The following is an 18,156-nucleotide window of genomic DNA, read 5'->3' as shown; positions in this document are numbered from 1 at the left end:
AATTAAGGATATTTATGGAAAAAAAAAATAATCAATTAAGACATGCAATTGTAGAGGGGTCATAAAGATTTTTTATGAAAATGGTCTTGTGAATTTCAATAAAATAGAATTAAGATGTTTTTTTAAAAAGCAATAATGATGATATAAAAAATCTAGGGTCATTCTTTGTGGACAAGTCGATGAAGGGTTTGTGATTGTGGCAGTGAGATAAGACGTGCCCTTTCATCCCCTACACATACGCCATCTTTTTATATCTCAATTTCACTCCAATTAATGGGTTGTTGTTGCGACGAAGACGACGGTGACATTTTCCGGCAACTCATCAATTCCAATTTCTCCTCTTCGTCCTCATCCACCGCTACCGTCACCGTCACCACCACTGCCACCACTGTGATCTCCCCCATGAATTCCCATTTCCCGGCACTCTCCTCCACCGACATCCTCCGCCTCATCTTCCAGAACCTTCCGATCCCCGATCTCGCCCGTGCCAGCTGCGTCTGCCGTCTCTGGAACTCCGTCGCCTCCCAGAGGGAGATGCTCACCAGAGCCTTCGTCGCCCCTTGGAAATTGAATGACGTTATCGGCGACCCGCTCTCTGGAAGCTTCTGGAGAGACAATTCTCTAGCCAAATTCGCCATCTCCCATCACATTTGGCGCGGCGACACCGTCGCTAGCCTCGCCGTCAAGTACTCTGTTCAGGTCCGTGCCACCTGTAAACAAGGGTTTATCATCTTTCCTGACTTAGTAAAATAATATTGGATCAAATTTTTTAGTAGTTTCCACAACACTAAATTCACCCATATTATGCTGTAATCCTAAGTTGCTAGGTTTTCATTTATTAACTGAATTACGGGAATCACAGTTATTGTATGCGACTTTTGAGGCTGGTATATTTTCACATTCACTTTATGGAGCATTTTTGCAAAGCAATTTACTTAATTTAAACAATGATTCCCTTGATTTTTCAATCAAAGTTTATATATAAGCTTGTAAAAAGCCAAATCCTATTTTTATAGTTTTCTTAGAGACCATTTTTGCAGTGAAATAGAAAAGTATTAGTCTATCTAGTAGTAGGGTAAAAGGTTTTTACATTATCATCTAATCGCAAGTTGACATATATACTTTATCTTTCTTTTAACTTTACAATAATTATACGGGTAAAAGACAAATCGTATTTTCGAAGTTTTCTTAAAAACCATTTTTGCCGTCTAAGGTAAAAATTATAAAACATCATCGAATCAGATATAGAGTACCTTATTGAGTTTCACAATAGTTATCTTAAAAGTGATATCTAGCATGTTATGATTTCTGATTGAGTGAAAGTGTGAAAAAAAAACGTTTTTTTTCTGGAAGGCAAATAATAGTAATATCTGCTACTATAAGTGAACACATTTCAGCAACAAGTAAATGACAAAACAGCTCCGAGAAAAACAACAGCCACCCCACTTCAGCAAACTAGCCAGATTCAAAGAAAAATTCAAGAAACCATCGGTCACGAATCCTAAAAGAAATATCATCTTGACGCAACAACCCACCACACCAGACCCAAAAACCCCCATTCTAGAACTAGGACAATTCCTTCAAACACAGCAGAGATTGTACATGCCATTAATAAAAAGAAAAGGAACTTGTGTTTACATTGACATTGGATGATATTTTTATGTTTTGATAGGTAATGGGCATAAAGCGCCTGAACAACATGATAAGCGACCATGGCATATACTCAAGGGAAAGGTTATTGATCCCTATTAGTAATCCTGATATTCTGATCAACAGAACATGCTTTATTGAGCTGGATGTCTATGCAAAACGAGAAGTAGCAGTGCTGTATCCTAATGATGTACCAGACACGAGGACTACCTATGTGTCAAACAGAATTTCCTCAGAAGAAAGCAACAAAAGGGTGGTTGATTCCTTGAAGAGAAGCATGCATGTTGATAATGAAACAGCTCAATATTACTGGTCTGTTTCAAATGGTGATCCACGAGCGGCATTTGCCGAATTTTCTGCAGACCTTAACTGGGATAGGCAAGCAGGGCATTCATAGTCTTTCTTAAGGTTACCTTGTTATTTGAGAGGTTGATGGCAAGTGGAAAACAAATTATTTAAGAGGTTGCTTGGCAGGTAAATAGATAAATAGTTAAAAAAAATGTGTTGCAGGCAAGTATATGCTTCAGTAGGTTGCCTCTTAAAAAATCTGTTCATTCTCCTCTGATTGAATACTGCTTGAGTTCTAAATAGATTGTCATATTTGCTTATAAAACTACAGTCATATACTGTTGCCGTGTGTAAAAGATTTCAGCCACTCATGTGGTGAAGTGTGTTCAGAATATGTGTAAAATTTATTATTACTCTTTTATAACAGAAAGTGATGCATTATTTTAGTCTAGTCATTATATGCTTGGCGCGGAAAGGTTTGATTTTGTTCACATTTGTAAGCATTCACATTTACCACTCCAGAGCAGAATTTTATGCCAAGAATAAGCTGTTCGAACAAAAAGTGGATACGAGGATGACCTGTTTTCCCTTTTCCTACCAGTGCAGACTTCGAGCCTTTCAGAAGCTAAATTGATACTACCCAATGACTTAATAGATAAGGGTGTGTGAGGAATCAGAATCTATTTGTGAAACGAATGTTTGATATTATATTCTCATCCTGTCTTTTTGTAACAGTTATGCCTTTATGAATTACTGCCTTTTCTAAAGCCTTGTGCTGTCAGTTGCAAGAACCTTTGAATGGAGAATGTTGAATCGGTGGTACTGTTAACTTGTATCCTCCAATATCAAAATGGTGATTTGATTTGATTGATTTCAAGTCAGCCACCCTACCTGCTATTGTAGTACGACTGGTAACCAAGGAATGTCCATGAGATGAACATAGAAAGCTTCCATCTTTCTTGATTGGTCGACGGTGAAAATGTTGGAACTTTTGAACTGAAAGTATTCATGCTATTATTTTGCAATTTTAATGGGATGGAGAGATTGTCAGCAAGCGGCAAGGGAAAAGGTGTGTGTAACTTGAAGAAACAGGTGGACTGTTTTTCTTTAATAGTACATTAATCTTTGAATGATTTAGAGCATGCAGTGTACATCTTAGTTTTATTTCTTGAAAGTTAAAAACATTTGAAGGGCTTTTTAAAAACAATATTTCTCAACTCTTCTTTGTTTATTTTGTATATTTATGCGTACAGGTTAATGGCGTCTTTAGCTCCAACTTCAATGAGTGTTGGACTTTGAGCTCTAGTTCAAAATTTCTTAGGTCTTTCTCATACTTTGTCGAGTTCCAATACATTTGAATTTTTATTAACTATCAGTAAAGTGAGTTTTCAATAAGACAGTAACGTGAGTTTTACGTTGGCACATCATCTAACCACTTTTTGGCTTGATGTGAAATCTATTTAAGGTTAATTTTCTTTCAATATAAGAATTGTTAACATTGTGATTTTGATCAAATGGTATCCCTCGAAGGAGTTGCTTCTTCTATATTAGCAATTGATTATTTTCTATTAGCAGATAGTTTTTGTTCATTGCTGCAAGAAAACTGAAAGAGCGAAGAGAAGGCGAGGATAGCCTCTGCAGGTGCTTTTTCGGTGTCAATTTACAGTGTCAACACAATTTGTGGATGTGGAACTGCACTTATAATACTAATCTCACTAATGTGGTACTACACAGTAACAAAATTATCTTTTTTCTGGTGATTTATTTAAAGTTTTTTAATATGATTTTCTTTTATTTGGTATCAAATAAGAAGTGTAATGTCTTCATTTGGGATAAAGATTTTGTAGAAGTTTTCACTAAAGGAAGAAAACGAAAGAATAGATGAACTGCTTTTATTTGTGAGATAAAACAGATTGGGGTTAGAGTTAAGGAGTTGAAAACGTTGATTTCAAATGGTAATGCACAATGTGGAGCATATGTGAATGGAAATGAAGAATTTGAGAAAAATTTGAAAACAACAATTAAAGCAAAATACAAAAAGGAAAATGACAAAAAAAAAAGCACCATTCAAGTATCCATAATGATAAAGATCAATTATTAAAAATAGTCACAACATGAAAAAAAAAAATACATTGTTGAAGTATCACATTAAGTTTTTTAAGTTGGTAACTTATTGTGACAAGGCATCTCAATATCCAATTTTTTCACTACTTCTAGTATATTTAATATGAAGTGTTTCTTATTGATTTTTTTTTCTTTGGTATCTCCTTTTATATTGATCTTATTTTTCACTAGATTGATGAATTCTCGCTTGAGTCAGTTCATTCTCACTCAAGCAAGGAGAGTGTTTCAATATGAAGAAATGTCTTCTCACTTAAACGAATCCATTTTGTTTGAGTAAGAATATTGTTAAAAAAAATTCTTTTTCTCTATACAATTCTCGTTTGAGTTACACTATTTTTTTTTTTGAGTGAAAATCTCATTAAAAGCAACAATCATCTTTTCCAATTCTCGCTTGAATTAGATTATTTTGGTTTGAGTAATGCCTATTGGTAAAACATGTCGGTTTAGTCAATTATCGCTTGATCTAAATTGTTTTTGCTTAAGAAAAAATATGGTAAAGATTATTCTTTTCTCAAATTTGATTACATGAAATTTGCACACAACAAAATAAGATCAAATAACTTTATTTATCTCAAGACTCCGAAACATATGTTTAGGTTCAATAACTCTCAAATTATGAATAATTATTATCTCATAAACACAAATAAAATTCACTAAGTATTGATACTTAATCTCCTTTCTCATTCCCTTTATGGGTGGTGTTTAAATTATGCAAAGTAGGACATAATATTTGTACTACAATCTAATAATTTATTTGTTATATAAATGTGTAGAGAAAAAACACTATTGACCCTTTTTTTTATATAGTGAATAAGTGAAACTTCAACTTCACTCTGATCTTTCTAGGTTCCCACGTCAGATCATATTCTGATTGATAAAATAATCTTTTCATGTTGTTTGGTGTGATTCTCATAAACCTTTTCACAACCTTTCAATTGCTTATGGTTGTTAATCTCCCATATGTTATCCTCATAAACATATGAGAATTTATAAGTTTATGGCTTACAATCCTTCAATACACCATTAATAATCAACTTCACTTCACACTTACGTGTGACAACCAAGGCAACCAAATTTATATATTCTTTATACTCAACTAACTCATTTATACCTTCTAACAACTACCATAGCCTTATAAATTCACCAAAGCACTACGTGTCTTCTTTTAGTACTAATCAACTCAAAAGTAGAAAAGTAGGACCAATTGTCAGGCTCTAATGTAGTAAGTGAAGTTTGTATCTTCTCCAACACAGTTTTAGGTTTTGTAAAACTTTTTTTTTTTCGCTTTGTCTCCTTAGTCCTTTTTTCTGCTTTTGGTATACGTTGTTTTTTTCTGTAATCCTGTATTATTGTCTTAATTCTAATGAAGTTTAGTTTCTTTTATTTAGGAAACATCAATTTTGTTTTCCATTTCTGGTATGCCATTTCTTTTATGATCAAGATCAGATATTTCTAAAAAAATTCGTATTTTCCGTTAATTTTGTTTTGAAAAAATTTTCGTAAAAAATACTTACAAATTTTGTTGAGAAAAAAAAATTGCAAGAAATTGCTACCAATTTTCTTGTAAAATATTTTGTATAAAACACTTTTTGCAACAAATTTTGTAGGAAATACTTATAAATTTTATAATTTTGTAGGAAATGATTACCCACAAAAGAATTACCTATCAATTAAAATTCTTAAAAAAAATGACAGAAAAAAAAAATTCTTGTAAATTTTTTTAACAATTTTGCAAGAAATGTAATATGAGAATTTATAATAGTGAGGGACTAAAAAAAAATATAAAATCAAATAAAAACAAGTAAATCAAGATTAAAAAAAATCAATCAAGTATTAAAAGTTAATAAATGAGACGTTTCTTAATTTTTTATCTATTAATCATGCATGAAAAAGTAAGAAGGATGAAAGATTATCTTTCAACTTTTTAATATTTACTTAGTGTAAATAAAACTTAGAGTACTCGAGAGTCAAGTGTTGATCCTACTTAGACCCTACATTTTTTTTTTCATGTTTGCTGCATGAATCAATAGCTGAACATGAAGAAGTATTGTTTAGGTTGATAACTACAAACGAAAGTCTTAGGAATGAACGTTGAGTTGACTAACTCGTAAGATGACCATCAACTTGATTCATATTTGAACCTCACTAGAAATTTCGTAAGAATTAATTATTCCAAGTACTTTCGTAATCAATGCTAAATAGACCTATTATAAATAAACTTACTCAAAAAAGCAAAAAGAATCCATTGATTGAAATTTCCTTCGAAATTATGCTCGTTCTTTTTGGGTGGTAATGTTTCTGCCAGTTACCATTTAGTGGTGAAGCAGAGAAATTTACAAAAATCTTAAGCTCCAATATTTAGAAAGAGTGAGAATTTAATTCCAGAATTAATTCCACTATGAAAAGAACATTGCTAAAGAGCGTGGAACATTGTAAAGTGCGAAGATGAGTACTACAGAAAATGAAAAGTATGAGATGAGAATATTGTAAAGAGGCAAAGTGTTGGATATTGTGAAGTGAAGCACCGAAGATTAACGATTAAAGAGTAAAAACAAAAGATTAAAGAGTTGCACAAAAAGTAGCACTTGAGAATATTGTAAAGGAGAGAGAAGTGGGAACATCATAGAAGAACCAAAAACAAATTTTAATTCTACAAAACTTACACCACAAGTTACAAAACTAAGTGTCTTTGCTCTCACATTTTCGTATTTAATTATCATAGTGGAACATATATAGAAAAAACAACTCAATTTCCACTTTCGGTAATGTTAAATATAAGTAGTATTTTGATTTTTAACTCTAGTTTATTTGGTAATTTGTTATTAGAAATACTAAATTTACCGAAATTATGATATTTCAGGAAATTTTCGTTTGTTAGTGAGTTGGGTTATTGAAAACCAATTATGTGAGAGTAAATTTCGTGGATAAGGTTATCATTGTTACTCAGAGAGAAAGCGGTATTTATTTTTTACTTTAGTTAATTTGGTAATTTAAAAGAAATTCTTTTGATAATTTTAATATTATTATACTATAAAGAATCTTTATTTCAACACGTTTTTTATTTTATTTAAATTACTCAACTTATTTAATATTTATGATATTCATCAAATATACTAAATTTCTCAAAAGTACTTTCTTTCTCATCACAATCTCAATTCTATATTTCATGCAGTTCCACTAAAAAGATATATTATATTTAAAAAATATAAACCTCAATTTTACTATATCAAATTATTTATATTATTTACTGTTTGTTTTTGAATTTTCAGCATTATATTACATAAATTATTAGTTTATTAAATAATTTAAGAAATTTGTATTTTGTTTTCTTTTCTTTTTATTAGTTCGTTCCACTTGAAGAATATTTTTTTATTACATCATTTTTCATTTGTCTCTTTCAATGATTTAATTCATTCAACATCTACAAATTTCACTCAGAATTCTCTATGTTTTAATTATTATAAAACTTTAATTATATGTAATTGATTATATTTTTATAATTATTTAATATTATGTATATTTTATTTTAATTTTATGTAAATTTACTCCTTAATATTTCATGGGAAGAAAGAAATATATGTTATTTTATCATTGAATCCTTACTAATATCATATTATTTACTATTTACTGTTATTTATATTTATCTTATAAAAAAGATCTAATTAATATTTAAAATAATATAAGAATATATATATATATATATATATATATATATATATATATATATATATATATATATATATATATATATATAACATGTAAATGCAGTAAGTTAATCAATTATTAGTTTCACATGTTACAAAATTTGTTCATAGATATACAGTAAAAAATAAATTAACATAAACTCGTAAACTTGAAAGTTAAGCTTTAAAAATAAATTAAATCAAATAAATTGTGTTATTTCTTTTTGTAACAACTAAACCATCACACTTAAATCTTAAAGCATTAGAATTTACACCAAAAATACAAAGAAGAAAGAGAAAATAAAATAAACAGTAGCATTATTGATATGAAAATTTTCAAAAATATTTACATGAATATTCACTAAGAAATTGTTAATTATAATTAGATACAATTTATCGACAATAGAAAAAATTTGTCAATAATTTAAGTTTACTGATAGATTATATCGATAATAAAAAAATTTATTGATAAAATGCAAAATTCATTAATAATTATCCATGATAATTTTTTTTAATAATTATCAATAATAATAAATCAATCAGTAATTATTGATAAATTCTAATCGTAGATAAAATCTGTTAATAAATGTTATAATTTAGTTCTTTTTTTTTCTTCTACTTTTTGTTCTTTCTTTTGCTTGTGAGTCTCTATATTATCGTCATTGCCAAGAACTTTGGTATCTCTCCCACTTTTTCTTCCTTCTCTTCTTATTCTGGTCAAACACCTTTTAATATAAAAAGAAATATATATATATATATATATATATATATATATATATATATATATATATATATATATATATACCTTGACATAAAATTTGTTAAAAATGTTTTTCAAAAATAAAGACTATAAATTACCTATAAATTTTATTATCAGACATTGTACACAAAAATTATAGTTTACCAGCTTATTTTATCAAAAAAATTTCGATAAATTCATAATCAATAGATATTTTTTCTATAGGTTAAATTACTCTTTTAGTTCATCTATTTGTCATGAACTTTCATTTTGGTCTTCAAGTTTTTCGTTATCTCAATTTGGTCCTTATTTTCTTAAACATGACTCAATTTGGTCCTCACCGTTAACTTTGACCAAACAGTGTTAAAGTCAATGCCACATGTCAATTTTTGTTTTTTTTTTTAATATTTTTTAATTTTTTAAATTTTTTATTTATTTTTTTAATTTTTGACACATGTCACTTCACAATTGTGTCACGTGTCAAAGTGACTCAATTTGGTCCCTATATTTGTTTTTAGTTTCAATTTAGTCCCAATTTTTGTAAAAATGAAGCAATATTGTCCTTCCTTAAATTGACACTAAATTTACTTTTTTATAAATTTTATGGTAATATTCTTACTAAAATTAATGTTTTATTAAATATTTCTATAGCTATTTTAAATTAACTTTAAATTCTACACAAAACATTATACTTTGATTTTGTTTTGAACTTGAAATTTAGTTCTTAAACTTATCTGTGACAAATTATTTGATTTTTAATTTTTACTAAGTTTGTATAATATGATACACTTGATGTCTTTATATATGACGACAAAATTGTTAACTTTTGAAATTAAGTTTGGGGTTTAACTTTGTTTAATAATAAAACTAAAAAAAGAACTTATTTAAAAATATTTAATAAAAATATCAATTTTATTAAGAATATTGTATACAAATATTAAATTGAGTCTCAAGGAGGACAATATTGCTTCATTTTTACAAAAATTGTGACTAAATTGAAATTAAAAACAAATATATGGACCAAATTGAGTCACTTTGACATGTGACACAATTGTGAAGTGACACGTGTCAAAAATAAAAAAAAAATATTAAACAAAAATTCAAAAAATATTAAAAAAATTCAAAAAAATCAGAAATTAACATGTGTCGTTGACTTAACACCGTCTGGTCAAAGTTAACGGTAAGGACCAAATTGAGTCATTTTTAAGAAAATGAGGACCAAATTGAGACAACGGAAATTTTGAGGACCAAAATAAAATTTTATGACAAATAGAGAGACAAAAAAAATAATTTAACAATTTCTATAATATAAATTGCAAAAAATGATGATTAAATTCGTCAACGAATTTTTTTTTTCTTAAAATTTTGTGAATAATTACGTAAATTTTGTAATGATTAAACAAAGTTAATATATAGTTTTTAGCTATTAAACTATCATATAGATATAAAAAAATACATTAATAAACTCATTATTATTTTCAGATAGAAATACCTTTTTAGTTCGAAAATAATATATATTATAAATAAATAATGAAAGGTCAGAGGAGGCCTTGAAGTCCTTAAACATGATGTAACTCTTTAGTAGCTTCTCGATCGCAACTTTTTTAGCTGATGGGTTCGGAGAAAAAACACGAAAACCGGAAAAACTATATAGTACGCTTCTGAAATTTATAATTTATTTACTCCCTATTCATTAACTTTATGGAAAATGCCCGGAAAATTAATGTTCATTGTTTCTTTATCATAAAACATTGTGCATTTTCACAGCATTATGCATGCTATAGAATAAGTTTATATTTTAAAGACGTGATGTCAGGTTAAAGCTTCAAAGCGATTATTTTAAATCAGTATATTTTTGCAACAAAAATATTATTTTTAACAAGACTAATTAATGCTATAATCGAGGTTAAAAATTAAGATAAGCAAGTGATTAAACTAATATTTGTACTGATATTTTAAATTTTAAAGCATTAGTTATTAGTTATGAGTTCAGAATTTTTACTGAATTTATTTGGTACTGTCATCTCTTCAACATTAAAGATATATTATATTAATACTTTAAAAAAAAATTTAAAAATCTTTTTGATGCATTTTAAAATTTTAAAATTAATGATCATTAAAACATGAAAACAATACAAAAAAAGTCATAAAAAAAATATAAATTCATGGATTATAGAACGTTTGATTTTATCTGTGTATCTATGCATGTTACCGTATATAAATTCGAATTTGGATTTTTTTTTTTGATTTTCTTGTATGGTTCTTGTGTCTTTAAAATATATTAATGATCACCGATTTTGAAATATATTTAAACAATTTTTAAAGGGAATCTGAAACTATTTTAAAAATGATTAAATATGTTTTTTGTTTTCAACTTTTAATGAGAATTGGAATTAATCCTTCTTCAAAATTTTGATTCAATTTAATCCCCCAATTTTAGAATTGCGTGAATTTAATCCTTTCAACTAACTTTTGTTAAGTTTATTTGATATGTCAAACATATTTTATGATATCATTTGAGTTGTTTATTCCGTTTAACACATTTTTACTTCAATTTTAACTAAAAAACTATTATGAAACATATTTGAAACGTTAAATAAATTTAATAAAATTTGATTAAAAATACTAAATTCACTGTCTTAAAGTTCGAGAATTAAATCGAATCAAAATTTTAAAAATGAATTAATTAAAATTTTCATTAAAATTTTAGGTAAAAAAAAATGTAAGACTTTAAAAAAATATACAAGAGGTACTTTTAATTGATTCACAGAAATAGAAACTTTAGTGGTAAAATTGCAGAAAACCACTTATTCATAGATATAATTGGCAAATAAAGCAGTGAATTAGCGAGTCAAGAAAGTTAACTTGTACAACAGACAGAACATGGTCTCTGAGCACAGACACTGTGGGTTAATTTTGTTAACACTGTGTCTATAAAAGGCAAACATCACTTATTATTACTCATTCACAAAACATCTACCTCCAAGGTTACTGTTTCTTTGTGTTAGTTTTGGAGTTCGATTCCGCATAATGTTTCAGAATATCGTGAAAGTCTTCGCCGGCGAAGACAAACTCCGGCACCGGGTGAAAGGAACGGTGGTGCTGATGAAGAAGAATGTGTTGGACTTCAACGATTTCAGTGCCTCCTTCCTCGATCGTCTTCACGAGTTTGTGGGTAAACGAGTTTCTCTTCAGCTCGTAAGTGCCGTCAACGTCGACCCTGGTCAGTTCACTTCCTCTCTGCTTGACTTGGATCTCTTCATTTCCCTCATCTCTAACTTCAAATTTTACTCTTTTCATCTTCAAAACATCTTGTGTAGCTTTTTCTTTTCTTTTACAAAATCATTTAATCACAAGCTTCGATGAACCACCACACACATCTCGTACTAGCTCTATACTTTTCAAGTGATGACAGAGTTTCTAACATAGTACTGTTTTTTAACAAACTTTTCGTTTAAAACTCTGAAATTGTGAGTGGAACTTAGGTTTGATTGTGTGTTTATGTTTTACAAATATTTCTAAAAAGAATTAGATGATAAAAGATATTATAGATTTGAAAGATGACTAGGTGTGGTGGTGGGGTACATGCATGAACACGAGTGAAAGAAATTCAGAGGAAGGAAGAGAAACTTTAAATATTCTGGATATTTATTTTAAAAACTGAAAAATTCTTTTTCGATTTCAGTGACATCAAATATCTTTATAAAAAAAATATTAGGTTTGTTAACTTAATTCTTATTTTTTACATTAATTTTTTAAACGAACTAAAATATTATTTACCTAAAGAAAAGAGGGTCGCACTAGATCAGATCCATATAGGATAAGTACACGGTTTGAATAATATAATTATACATTATTACTTATTTTTTAATACCTTTTCTTCACTTTTTATTTTCTCTGAAAGTATATTAATAACCAAACAAGTATGTTTATACGAAAATAATATCTTAAAATATACTATTTTTATAATATAGTTCCTGAAAATATAATAATATAATTCTTTATCACAAAATGTTTGGCTTGCATGGGATTTGGGATTTTGCTGGACTCTGGAATAAAGAATGATTCGTAGTGCTGGTTAACTTCCGTAGTCTTCAGCCAATGGCTTTATATAACAATTTATCTTGTGCTTAATAATATCATTATAAATATTTCAATTTCAGTTCATCTTAAACCAAATAATAATTGCTTGTTTATAATTGTTTAGCTTAGAGGCGAAAAAATAAAAGAATAAAACATAGTAAAATCTTTAAGTTTGAATAAGATTATTTTCTGAAAATACTTGTTTAGAAACTTTGCATATACCTAGCCTAGCTGTCAATGACAAGGTGTAAATAAATATGCTTCTAAATTTATTTATTCGTCGGTGTACGGTGGGAAATATTATATCAATATGTGTCTATGATCTCATAGGGTTTCCAAAGTTACTCTTTTTTTTTTCTTTTTCCGGAAGCAAAAACAACGTAAAATAAGAAAAATATAAAACAGTGGATTTGTGATTAGTGACGTAGACCGAAAGAAAATTACTTTCAGAATAATGCCACCAAGTTGACAAAAAAGTAAAGAAAAAAAGAAAAAACAAGAATACTACTGCAGTGTTTCTGTTCTCTGTTATCTCTCTTTTTCATATAAACTTTACATTAATTTGTTCTATCCTATTCTACTGGTTTTGCCGAGTTTACATTCTTTTGTCACGTATAATTTAATTTGTTGGTTAACTTTGTTGTCATCTATTAAGTTCCATAGCATGAAATCTCAAGGGTCATTTGTCAAGACCTGGGCCATGGAACATGACATCCTACTTCCCACCGACTAAAACCATTGTTTGTCTTTTTATATCAAACAACCTGATAGGATATTATCTTATATTGTTTAGTCAGTTTACATCTTCTACACCATAAAAAGTAAAACTTTTCTATCATTCTCTTTTTAAGGATTAACTCTCTCCTATAGTATAAAATCATATTTAACTCCTATCATTTATCACAAATTTATTCCAAAGTTGAAATGTTATTTATGAATAATTTGTAGGGAATAGCAATGGCTTGAAGGGTAAACTTGGGAAACCTGCTTTTCTAGAAGACTGGATTACAACACTAGCACCTTTGACTGTGGGAGAAACAGCATTCAAGGTTACATTTGAGTGGGACGAGGAGATAGGAACACCAGGAGCCTTTATTATAAGGAACAATCATCACAGTGAGTTCTACCTCAAAAGTCTCACACTTGAAAATGTTCCTGGCCAAGGTGTCATTCGCTTTATCTGTAACTCTTGGGTATACCCTGCTGATAAATATGAAAAGGATCGCATTTTCTTCTCCAACAAGGTACACTTACAAACACAGCATGTCACATTTTTATTAGTAATCATTGTAGTTCATTATGGGACTTGTTGCAAGTTACATATTTTGTACCTATTGCAGGCATATCTTCCGAGTGAAACACCAGTGCCACTACTTAAGTACAGAGAGGAAGAGCTGGAGAATTTAAGAGGTAACGGGAAGGGACAGCTCCAAGAATGGGACAGGGTCTATGATTATGATGTTTACAATGATTTGGGAAATCCAGATAAGGGTCCACAACATGCTCGTCCTACTCTAGGAGGGTCTAACGAATACCCCTACCCTCGTAGGGGAAGAACTGGTAGACCACCAACAAAATCAGGTAAGGCTTTTATTTTTGTTGTTTTCTTATTCATTGAATATTTATTAACCACTGTCATATCTTAAAAGGGACTCATTTGTTGTAACTTTCAAATATTGTATATAGAGATGTCAATTTCTTTTGTTGTTTTCTTGGCAGATCCTAAATGTGAGAGTAGGCTGAATATTGCGTCAAGCTTAGACGTCTATGTTCCTAGGGATGAAAGATTCGGTCACTTGAAAATGGCAGATTTTCTTGCCTATGCACTGAAATCCATTGTTCAAGTTCTGAAACCGGAGTTGGAATCTCTATTTGACAGCACCCCTAATGAGTTTGACAGTTTTGAAGATGTATTCAAACTCTATGAAGGAGGGATTGAGGTGCCCGAGGGTATACTTACTGAAGTTAGGGATAACATCCCGGCAGAGATGCTTAAGGAAATTTTCCGATCTGATGGCGAAAGGTTCCTCAAATTTCCCGTGCCTCAAGTGATTGCAGGTGTAGTACAAATAAATGGATAATATAGCATGTTTTTTGCAAGTAAAAACAAACCAAATCATGCATTTTGCAAACCAATACTATTTAAAAGTGGTGTTCTTATGATGTGGGTTTTTGGAACAGTGGATAAATCTGCATGGCAAACAGATGAAGAATTTGCTAGGGAAATGCTGGCTGGTATAAATCCTGTCATAATTCGTGGTCTCCATGTAAGTCCAAGTGTTTTCAATTAATTGTTAATGATTGGTATAAAGAATAGGATCTTTGTCATGATTGTCAAATCTACCATTTCTAATGTATTTCAGAATCAGTATCCAATTAAGAATTGTCCCACTCACTGTCATCCTAAATAACTGCAGGAGTTCCCACCTGCAAGCAAGTTAGATCCTAAACTCTATGGTAATCAAACCAGTACAATAACCAAGGAACACATCGAAAGTAACCTGGAAGGGCTCACTGTAGATGAGGTAATTTTTCAGTCTTCACATTAAGATGTTGTTAAAACATAGTTTTTTACTCTTAGCCAATGTTGAGATGCATACTAATTATTTGCATTTGGCTGAATAGGCAATTAAAGAAAGGAGATTGTTCATTTTAGATCTCCATGACGCAGTGATACCATACATTAGAAGGATAAACTCTACTTCTACAAAGACATATGCCAGCAGGACAATTCTGTTCTTGCAAAAAAATGGAATTTTAAAGCCCCTAGCCATTGAGTTGAGTTTGCCTCATCCTGAAGGAGATCAATATGGTGCAATCAGCAAAGTTTACACTCCAGAGGAGCAAGGCGTGGAAAAATCGTTCTGGCAATTAGCCAAAGCTTATGTAGTGGTAGTGGACTCAGGCTATCATCAACTTATCAGCCACTGGTATAACTCTATCAGAGAAAAACTAAATACAATCTTAGTTTGTGTACTATTGAAATTAACTCTAGATGTCACACCTGTGTCACTGTCACAGGTTGCATACTCATGCAGTCATTGAGCCATTCATTCTAGCAACAAATAGACAGCTTAGTGTGCTTCACCCTATTCATAAACTACTGCAGCCTCACTTTCGTGACACCATGAATATAAATGCACTAGGAAGACAGATTCTCATTAATGCAGGTGGTGCTCTAGAATCAACGGTTTGCCCCTCTAGGTATTCTATGGAGTTTTCATCTGTTCTTTACAAGGACTGGGTTTTCCCTGAGCAGGCACTGCCTGAAGATCTTCTCAAGAGGTAACTAAACCATTCAAGCAAAACACCCTTTAGAATCATCAATTGTTTTTCATTTTCTGAATATTTGCTTCTTTCAGAGGAGTGGCTGTGGAGGACCCAACTTCCCAATATGGTCTTCGGTTACTGATTGAGGATTACCCTTTTGCGGTTGATGGGTTAGAGATTTGGTTTGCTATCAGAACATGGGTTCAGGACTACTGCTCCTTTTACTACAGGGAGGATGACGCAGTGAAGAAAGATAATGAACTTCAATCTTGGTGGAAGGAAATAAGAGAGGTGGGTCATGGAGACAAGAAAAATGAACCTTGGTGGCCAAAGATGCAGACATGTGAAGATCTGATTCAGACCTGCACTATTCTCATATGGGTTGCCTCAGCTCTCCATGCTGCAATCAACTTCGGACAGTATCCATTTGGGGGTTTCCCACCAAGTCGCCCAGCTATAAGCCGGCGATTCATGCCAGAAAAAGGAACTCCAGAATACGATGAACTGGTGGCAGATCCTGTGAAGGGTTATCTGAAAACAATCAGTTCACAGTTTCAGGCTGTTCTTGGCATTTCACTTGTAGAAATCTTGTCCAAACATTCTAGTGATGAGGTTTACCTTGGGCAGAGAGAGACTCCAGATTGGTCATCTGATGCAGAGCCATTGCAGGCGTTTGAGAAATTTGGCCAAAAACTCGCGAGCATTGAGGAAAGGATCTTGAGAATGAACAGTGATGAGAAATTCAGAAATCGGTTTGGTCCGGTTAAGATGCCATACACTTTGCTTTATCCAACAAGTAAAGGTGGACTAACTGGCATGGGGGTTCCTAATAGTATCTCAATCTGAAGGGTCTTGTCTTTAGTTGTGATAAATAATAATGAACTTTCGGGGCTTGCTTAATTTGAATCATGATTTATGTTGTAGATTGTTTCGCCTTTTTCTTTGGCTCCGTGAACTTTTTAATTATTTGGACTTAGGCAAACTGCATTCGGGAAATAAAGAAAAAGATGAACACTCTAACGCTCATTCTCATTGACATATGAACCTTTTAACTTTCGTTTCTTTTTTTCTTTCTTATAAACAGAATGGTAGTTAGGTTTAGTATTTGTAGTATAATGTAACTAACCTCACTCGGGACTATCTTCACGATGTTCCCCCATAGATTTGTCTACACGGAATCTCCTTGCTCCTTTGAAATTTGCATATTTAAAAGTTTGATATTCAAATCTCATTATAAATAAAATAAAAGCTTAAATAGATTTTTAGTCTCAAATTTAAATATGAAATTAAAATTTGTCATTGTTTCAAATTTTGATATATCTTGATTTAAAACTTCAGAAATAATTAAATATAAAAATAATTGAATATAGTCTTTTTAACCTAATGACATTAATTTGTATAGACTCGTTAAACATGTTTGTTTTATTGAATATAAAAGTGTAAATAACTTATAAGTCATCTTAAACATGTTTGTTTTATTGAATATAAAGGTAATGAAATGAGAGGTTATAAGTGTAACGAGTTGAATTTCAAGTAATCAGAAGGATATACAGCAAAAACTGATGCATTTTTAATAATTTTAGTTATTTATTCCTCTCATTTGATGTTTATAGCCTCACGTCATCACTTTATTACAAGTTGTGTTCACTCCACATGAATATAATAAAATGGATCATGTTGACTTATTTGAATTAAGTTAGAGATTAAATAAAAAGTTTTAAAATTATCACAATTGCATTGAAAAATTAATCAAATGTTGGAATTAAATAATTTATTTAACTTTATATACGAGAGTAAACAATTAAATGTAACTAAAATTTCATGATAAGTATAACATATTATACTTTTGAGAACATTGAGAGAGAAAAATGTTTTCAAGATTTTGAATATCAAACTCTAAAGAGATAGTAAAAAACTTTTTTTTTAAATAAAAAAAAGTATATAAACTATTTTGATGTTTTTGTAGGATTGAAATATAACTTTGACGATTCCCATAAAATACTTATGACTTTTTCTATGTTTCGAGACTGAGATGTACTTTCTCAATCATTAGTGTAATCTGACTTGTGCGTAATGTTATAATGAATTCATAATAATGACCTGATGAACAATGTTATTTATAATAATTTCATCAACTTTTTATCCGCTCACCTAAGTCAACTAGGTGGTTATCTTTCTTAGGCTGCTTAAGATTTTACCATTTCATCTCATGTTCTAATATTTGTGTCACTTAACAGGATTGAGATACGTGCTATTCCTATGTCTGAAATGTGTCTATCGATATAATGTCATTATAAATTGATGAATTGTCACAATCTA

General features: G+C 30.2%; 2 protein-coding genes across 3 annotated transcripts; both read left to right on the top strand.

Moving 5' to 3' along the window:
* The first annotated feature begins 162 nt into the window (after positions 1-162).
* On the top strand, positions 163-3,122 carry LOC114192353 (F-box protein At1g55000). Of its 2 annotated transcripts, XR_003606097.1 has the most exons (3): positions 163-699; positions 1,673-2,599; positions 2,674-3,075. XR_003606097.1 is itself a non-coding variant. In XM_028082051.1 (2 exons), the coding sequence occupies exons 1-2, from the start codon at positions 274-276 to the stop codon at positions 2,045-2,047; spliced, it is 801 nt and encodes a 266-aa protein (XP_027937852.1). In that variant the 5' UTR covers positions 163-273; the 3' UTR covers positions 2,048-3,122. The 2 variants fall into 2 exon arrangements, 1 of the variants encoding a protein (XP_027937852.1); XM_028082051.1 differs by having other exon boundaries at positions 1,673-3,122.
* Positions 3,123-11,415: 8,293 nt separating this feature from the next.
* On the top strand, positions 11,416-16,760 carry LOC114191620 (probable linoleate 9S-lipoxygenase 5). The gene is made up of 9 exons (XM_028080915.1): positions 11,416-11,707; positions 13,516-13,811; positions 13,908-14,148; positions 14,287-14,625; positions 14,749-14,834; positions 14,985-15,092; positions 15,193-15,497; positions 15,589-15,852; positions 15,930-16,760. The coding sequence occupies exons 1-9, from the start codon at positions 11,515-11,517 to the stop codon at positions 16,681-16,683; spliced, it is 2,586 nt and encodes an 861-aa protein (XP_027936716.1). The 5' UTR covers positions 11,416-11,514; the 3' UTR covers positions 16,684-16,760.
* The last annotated feature ends 1,396 nt before the right edge of the window (positions 16,761-18,156 follow it).

Source organism: Vigna unguiculata, chromosome 7 (genome assembly GCF_004118075.2).
Source record: "Vigna unguiculata cultivar IT97K-499-35 chromosome 7, ASM411807v1, whole genome shotgun sequence".
Lineage (NCBI taxonomy): Eukaryota > Viridiplantae > Streptophyta > Magnoliopsida > Fabales > Fabaceae > Vigna > Vigna unguiculata.
The sequence above is the reverse complement of the archived record's forward strand: the minus strand, read 5'-3'. Positions and strand labels throughout refer to the sequence as shown.